Consider the following 7508-nt stretch of genomic DNA (forward strand, 5'->3'; position numbering starts at 1 on the left):
TCTCCATACGCTGCGGCAGCCACCTGAACTTAGAAAACATAATGAGAATAAATCAGTTTTACAGATATTCTGCCTAAACGTGTTGTGGTAGTGGTTGAGAGTCATTCACAACACATACTCTAAACACTACACACGATAAGACATCTTTGCTTCGAACTTTGGCATCAACTGTTGGTGAAAGCCTCGCTTGTCTGTTAGAGAAATATGACTGGATTTTAATGAAACTCTCGCTGGTTGTTTGTTAACTTTTGGAATCAATCCAGTTCAAGATGACTGTCACAGCTAATCTACATCAGCCAACACAAAAGTGCCTATAACTCAAACAAATGTACAAATATTCAGCTAATATTTGGTGTGGTAGTAGCTGAGAGTCATCCCCATTAAGCACTAAAAGATCACACATGGAATCCTGCATAGTCATTTGTAAAGTTTGACCAAAGCGATCATAGCCTCGTTGTTTCTCATTATAATACAGGCTTAGCTTAAACTTATATTGTGAGATGCGGTGGGTGATGTGCATTCCTTCAAGGAATGCTAGGCCTTTGTTTCTTTGTTGTTGTCAGGGAAACTTTATGTGTCAAATGTGCAAAACATCACTGAACGTGACCTTTAGCCCATCAGATACTGACAGTTGAACTGGTGCAGCTATAAGTTAGTGAATGACATCGCTCAAAACACACAGAGCCGCTTTCTAACAACCTAACAACTTTCTACCTTTTTTTTACCTGATAGCGGATGGCTGATAGTGGGAGAAGACAGCACAATAAATTGTGCCCTGGATCAAATTCCTTCATTTCCCCCCAACTTTGAAATAAATGCTGTTATCACACACGAAGGTCACGGCCAAGATAAAGCTGACAGTCCAGGTTACACCACAGGATCATCCGAGCAATCAGGGCCAAGGTGCATGAACGAATCAAAATCTGTGCGATAAACAGAGATGGTAAAAAAGAACGGGAGACTCGGGACATATGCTGATAAAAGTTGCAGTAACGTATAAAAATTGCCAACTTGGCAAAATGACTAAAAAATTGCTGCAAACAAATTATAAACATTCAATTTTTGCAGGACTGAACTTTGCTTTTTGCCAATTTATCCAGGGTTGATCAGTTTGATTAATTAGAGTTGCTAAAAAGAAAGTAATATTGAAGTAGTTACAATATTCTGAATAATAAGGTTATTGGAGTATTTTATTTTGAAGAATTATTTAGTGAACCTTCTACTGATGGTGTCTGTGTTTCTAAAATCGACACAAAGACTGATCTGCCCTCGTTTTGACCCAGATTCTCTGAAACAGCTGGACCTGGTTCCACTCTCTAGTTGCAGGGTATCTTCTTTTATTTTTTCTTTCAGTTTATTATGTTGATTTTCAGAATTTATTGTGTTCTATTTCTTTCTTTGTACTCCATTTTCTTATCCTAGTGTTTTTCTTTTCTATAAAAATTCTGTTTTGTTTTGGACCTCAATGGAATTAAATGTTTTCACTTTATTGTGTCATCCACGTACTAATAATGGATGTACAGTACTTTGTGTGTATGTATGTATGTGCAATGTTTTTGCTAAATAAATCAAATCTAAGACAAATAAAATTAAAAAATTATGAAAAAAGTGTGTATTGAGGGTATGCTGCCATGAGACTAATTTGTTAAAACACATTTTTTATAACCAACTAAAACCGAATTGTAATAATAATGTAATAACACCTTGATTTTAGTCACCAACTGCAATAAAGTTGCATCAGGACAATGTGTCTTTTTAAAGCCATTTTTGTCATAGTCTCAATATTATTATGGTTATGACAAAAATATCTGCTTCATGAAGTGGGAACTAATTCTGAACTGTTTTATTTTATGAAATGCTGTTAAAGTTGACTGTGGCTGAAATTAACAAAACAATGCAGACAAAAAAGGTTCAGAAATTTTATAAACTGGTTTATATTGTCCAGAGATTTGTCATTTTATTCACTACTGAAATTATAGTCAAATTTTCATATATAATTTAAAATAGAACACTTTGAACGTGTTTATAAAGCTTATAAATATGAAAGTATTTCTTACTGTGAAATGACAGCTGTACAGAAAAACTGTTTTGTCCTTCAGAGTTCAAACGTTCATCCAGACCTTTTCGATCTTCTAGATCTCACGTTCAGATAACACTTTCCCTCTTTATTATCTGGTCCTTATCAGGTTTTATTTGTGGAGTTCTCATTGCGCTGCTGGATTAAGGGGCACACTGACATCTTGGACTCTGATACGAACAAATAGCATCTCCTAGAAAGAGCTTCTTTATTAAAGTAAAACTGTCTGAAATAATATAAAACTTATATTTGACAATGTTGATTTCTCTGAGAACCATCAGGCTTATTTCACAGCTCTTGCCTTTTAATGAAATGTTTAATTTTTAAGTATGACTGTCAGTGCTTCACTTGTGAAACAGCTGCTTTGTGCTTACTTTTTTTTTACATTGCACTGATTTCTGACATCTATTGTGTTATTTCAGCAGGTCGTTTCACCAGTTGTTAACGCTCCAACTGGTCGTGGTTAAAATTATATTTTTAGTGAAAGTGACGCTGATGTGAGCTGAAAACATTGGTCCTCGTGTTTCTGTGAAATACAAGAAACTCTGAACTACTGGAAATGAAATACTTCATTTTAGGGAATCATGAATTTATTTCAGAAAATGTCACATTTCCAGGACAAAAACCATTTTCTATTCCTAAGAAATCAATTCTTATTTAGAGCAATTAAAATTGTGTGGCTCGTCTGAAGGGTTTTGACACATTAGTACTAAAATAAGACAAAAATACAAAGAAAAAAAAAGGTACAAAAAATAAAAATAAAAAAATAAAACATACATGCAGATTCCAAAGGTCAAACATAACACCCCCAACTACCTTCAACTTAAAAGTACAGAGAGTATGAAAAAGGAGAATAATACATGGGATTTAAAATCTGCGCTGTTTGTTATAGTCTCCGGAGCCAGGGAGCCCCCTGGAGAAGCCCCCCTGGCCTCCAACAGGCAGGTTGTTGTTTCCGGACCCTGACATCATTGGAGAACTCTCAGCCGTTATGCCGGCGGTACCTGCGGAGCCCGAACCTCCACCCAGTGAATTTCTGTTCATGGACATCCCGTGGCCCCCCATGTGCATCCTCATCTCCTGCTCCCTGTTTTCAGGGAAGCTGCCCCTGAAGCCCTCCTGCTGCCTCTTCATCAACTCCTCGTTGTGCAGCCTCATCTCCTCCTCCCTCCTGCGGCGCTCCTCCTCCTGTCGGAGCTCGGCCTGCTTCCTCTTCTGCACCTCCTGGCTGTGGAGCTCCTCCATCCTCCGGAGCTCCTCCTGCCGCCTCAGCAGGTCCTGCCTCATCAGCATCACCTGGTGCTCGTGTCTGGCCGCCTCCATCTCCTGCTCCAGCTTCTCCTGAGCGTCCTTCATGTTGCGGTCCACCATCTCGTACTGCTGCTTCTCCATCTCCATCAGGGCTTTCCAGCGCATGGCGTACTCGTACTCAAAGGAGCCGGGCTGGGCAAACCGTGGAGGCTGCTCACGCTCTTTGTGATACTGCTGGTTTTTGTTGATCAGCTTCTCTGGCAGTCCCTCATCTTCATCAAACTGCTCCATTGGTTCCACTGTAATGGGTCGAGGAAAAGCTGTCATGAGGTAGGCACTGTCGCTGCACTTATCCAGAGCCTTTCTTGCAGCTGGCTTCGTGGTGAACTCCACGATTCCCTTCCCCGTGGGCCTCCCACGGTCGTCCACGATCACCACTGCCCGTTCTATCTGACCGAATATGGCGAAGGCCTCCTCCAGCAGCTCGTTGGACACGAACTCTGGCAAATTCTTCACAGATAACGCGGCACCGTGAGTGGCAAACCTCACCCGTATGGGCCGGCCTTTGACCACGAAGTCATCCAGCTCGGATCTGGCGATCTCGGCGATGATCCTGGTCTCCAGCCGGATGAAGCCGAAGCCTCTCTCCTTATTCACAAAAACCTCACTGGCCTTCCCATACTTGGCGAACAACTTCTCCAGCTCCTCCTCGGTGACTCCGGTCGGGAGGTTTCCGACGAACAGCCTGCTCCGCTGGGTGAACGTTTTCTCCCCGGGTTTTCTGAAGCTCTGCGGGTCCAGGGTTAAGGCCGCGTTGGGGTTGGTCTGCTCGCTGGGCTCCGGCTGCTGCCCGTTGCTGTTAGCTCCATCGCCCATGTGGTCTCCCGGACGGTTGAGTCCGTGGTTCTGTTGGGGACCTCTGAATCCTTGCATCTTTTCTCACTAAATTAAATAGACGTTGGTCAATTGCCCCGTAAAGGCAGCAAACTCTTAGCAAATGGTTACAAAGAGCTGCGAAAATGGCGACGACGTGCCGCTGCGACGCTATTGTGACGTCAAATCTGTGCGACGAAATCATTTAAAACCTGTGACGTCTTGTCTTTGCGACGTTGTTTTTTTAATTATGACCAGAGGTTTCTGCTCAGGTTTATGTAAAACTGTATATCTCTGTGTGTAAATGATGCCTTGTTATATTGCATTTTTGAATTTACAATAAAAAATGTAATGTGTTTACAATTATGTATTTATTTAAGACGTAGACAGAACTGCGCAAAAGTTTTAAACCAATTACTTTCAAGCATCCAGATTTTCTAGTAATCTGTAAAATATGTATCTGGATCAGCAGTTTTAAAGCATTTCTGGATGTCTTCCACTATTTCTTTTATGTTTTTTTTCATATTTTCAGTCCAATTCTTTGACCAGCATAATGATGTGTTGGCTACTTTTGAAAATAAAGGAAAGTGGACAACTGAAAAGCAGTGTCAGGCCTAATTTATTACAGATGAATATTATAATTTATTTCACAAAGAAATAAAACCAAGATGTATGTATGTTATCTGCAAATTTTTCTGTTGAATCATTTCAGCCGATATTCGGTATCCAGACTGTTGAAAAAGGTATTTATCAGGAAAAAGGTATTTATGTGTGTTGTCTTGTATTTTAATGTGTTCAGCTAAAGAAATAGGAACCCATCATGTCACTGTGACAGGTTTCTGCTAGTTTTTTTAATTTATAAATGTGTGGAGACAGTTTTAGAGAAACAAAATATGCGTTTTTGAGCATAATACTCAAACTTATTTTCAGGTAAAAATACATAAGGCGTGTCAGTGCAATGATCTACAATGATGTAAATTTTACAATAGGCTGACATACAATAATAATTTTGTAGGAAAATTCATATACACGATGTCTTGTCTTTTTTATTTTTAATTATTAAATTTTTACATTTTTCGTGGGTTTTTTTTTTTTGGTCAACTCTCGCGAGAACACCGGTTAGCACCGGAAATAGACATCAAGGAGTGTTTACGCGGGAAATGTTCTCATTATTACTCCGGGGAGGACAAATTCAGAAAATACAGCTTTAAACCCGAACTAATACAGACAAAACTATAGCCAGACTTAATTTCATTCAAGGTAATGTCGCTACATCTGTTACAACTATGCTAACTCAGTATGCTAACCATAGTGCATGATGATGGTTCTGTGTTTACCTTTTATACAAGTCGCTGTTTTTTCGTTTTTTCCAAAGACAGTCATGTTCTCAGACCTGAGTGCCCAGAAGGAGGGCTCCTCTCTGCTCTGCCGCCCGGCCTCTGAGGATCAGGGACCGGTTTTTGAGAGAGGGACGCTGGTCTACAGTCCCTGCTCGGACCGCTACGGCGTTGGGGAGCGGAGCTTCAACCGTCAATATGCTCATATTTATGCAGCACGACTCATGCAGATGAGGCCCCTGCTATCAGCGAGAGCTCAGCAGAAGTGGGGTAGGAACATCAGAGACTCTGAGACATCTCATTTATACTTCAGTGACTTTTCTGATGTATTTTTCTCTCTGTCAGGATCAGGTGTGCCTATCAAGAAGCTGTGTGATCTGGAGACAGGGGAGCAGTGTTGCATTGTGGGGACTCTGTTCAAGCGGATGGACCTGCAGCCATCTATCCTCAGAGAGATCAGCGAGGAGGTTGGTCGCCATCATGCAGCCACTGAACATTAAACCAACTGCTCTGGTGTTTGTGAACTCAAACATCTTCCTTCCTTTCTTTAGCACAACCTTCTGCCGCAGCCTGCACGAGCCAAATACATCAGTGAAACCGATGAACTAATCCTGGAGGATGAGCTCCAGAGGATAAAACTCGAGGGTAAAATCGACAGAGACAAGTGTGTCACAGGTCAGTGTTGTTAAAAGACGCCACAGTCAGCTTTGAATGCGTCTTGATTGTGATTGTATTTTTTCTTACGATCTCAGGTAGTGTTGTTGCCATATATGGAGCTGAAAAGAATGATGGCAAATTCACGGTTGAGGACTTTTGCACAGCTGATCTCCCTCCGCAGACACCGAGGCCTGCTCTTAGCTCTGACAGGTGAACTCACAATCTCTCTCTCTGTCACACACACACACACAGAAAATCCCAGCTCTCGGCGATAACCTGCACTAACTGCTCCGTCTGCTCAGGTTTGTGCTCCTGGGCTCGGGACTCGGCCTCGGCAGCAGCCGTGCGGACAGCATGTTGGGGCTGCAGCTGCTCGTAGACATGGTGACGGGGCAGCTTGGTGACATGGCGGAGCAGAGCGGGGCAGCGACCATTTCTAGAGTTCTGCTGGCTGGAAACCTGCTGAGCCAAAGCACCCAGGAGAAGGATGCATCAACAAAGGTGGCAAGACAGCCAACACTTAGGATTCATTTAATTCTCTTAGAAGGGAGCCTTCTTGAACAGGTTTACTTTAAACCTTCAATCTTTGTCTTCACAGGCCAAGTACCTCACAAAGAAGACGCAGGCTGGCAGTGTCGAAGCCATTCGTTTGCTTGATGAGCTGCTGCTTCAGCTGGTGGTGAGTGTGCTTTTGATAAATACTGGGAGATGTAAAAGTTTCATACTTCAAACTAGTTTAACCTCTTAAGCCACAAGGGGTTTTCTTAAAGTTTTTGCTCAAAATACCATGCTGAAATGTAATTGAGTGTATCTCAGCATTTACAAACTCTACTTAAATAATCTTGGTATCAAAATAAAGCTAACACTTGGGAGATTTCATCAGAAGTGTAAGTATTAAAACAGCTGCTGTGGTTTTATAGATATTGGCGATGGAACGTAATTTTTAAAAAAAAATTCACTTTCACCTGAATATTTTTTTTCATTAGACAGTATTTAACCTATTTAAAACCACAATGAATCAGGCTAAAAACTCTTGGAAACCATAAATCCACTTGTGTACATTACCTGTGCAAAGATTCATGCTGCTAAAATTAACTGGAGCCAAGTTAGAGGTTTTAGTAAAGAAATATTTTTTGCATTTTGTCACTCTGCACAGGACAGACCATGATGGTACTGTTAATAAATGTTAATAAATGTTAAGTTTTTACATCAAAAATTATTTATTTTTTCTTACCTGCCTTAAAAGACTTGTTATTGAATATTTGTTCTTTTGAAAAATTATCCAAACATTTATTTGTCACCATATATTATAT

General features: G+C 41.0%; 3 protein-coding genes across 3 annotated transcripts in view; 1 reads left to right on the forward strand and 2 right to left on the reverse strand.

The window, feature by feature from the left end:
* Positions 1 to 5588, reverse strand: part of npc1l1 (NPC1-like 1) — a 20430-nt gene extending 14842 nt beyond the window's left edge. Inside the window, exons 1-2 of the mRNA XM_014007213.1 lie at positions 5539 to 5588; positions 726 to 923 (exon numbers count right to left, since the gene is read on the reverse strand). The gene's annotated coding sequence lies outside the window, so the exon portion shown is untranslated. The remainder of the gene's footprint in view (positions 1 to 725; positions 924 to 5538) is intronic.
* On the reverse strand, positions 2650 to 4384 carry nono (non-POU domain containing, octamer-binding). The gene has a single exon (XM_014007219.1). It carries the CDS (start codon positions 4259 to 4261, stop codon positions 2945 to 2947), a length of 1317 nt encoding a protein of 438 aa, XP_013862673.1. The 5' UTR covers positions 4262 to 4384; the 3' UTR covers positions 2650 to 2944.
* The window catches only part of pold2 (polymerase (DNA directed), delta 2, regulatory subunit), a 5046-nt gene continuing 2835 nt past the window's right edge, over positions 5298 to 7508 (forward strand). The window contains exons 1-7 of the mRNA XM_014007217.1: positions 5298 to 5461; positions 5577 to 5808; positions 5884 to 6005; positions 6090 to 6213; positions 6291 to 6405; positions 6498 to 6696; positions 6794 to 6874. Coding sequence (XP_013862671.1) covers positions 5583 to 5808; positions 5884 to 6005; positions 6090 to 6213; positions 6291 to 6405; positions 6498 to 6696; positions 6794 to 6874 — 867 coding nt within the window. The 5' untranslated portion in view covers positions 5298 to 5461; positions 5577 to 5582. The remainder of the gene's footprint in view (positions 5462 to 5576; positions 5809 to 5883; positions 6006 to 6089; positions 6214 to 6290; positions 6406 to 6497; positions 6697 to 6793; positions 6875 to 7508) is intronic.

Source organism: Austrofundulus limnaeus, unplaced genomic scaffold, assembly GCF_001266775.1.
Source record: "Austrofundulus limnaeus strain Quisiro unplaced genomic scaffold, Austrofundulus_limnaeus-1.0 Scaffold40, whole genome shotgun sequence".
Classification (NCBI taxonomy): domain Eukaryota; kingdom Metazoa; phylum Chordata; class Actinopteri; order Cyprinodontiformes; family Rivulidae; genus Austrofundulus; species Austrofundulus limnaeus.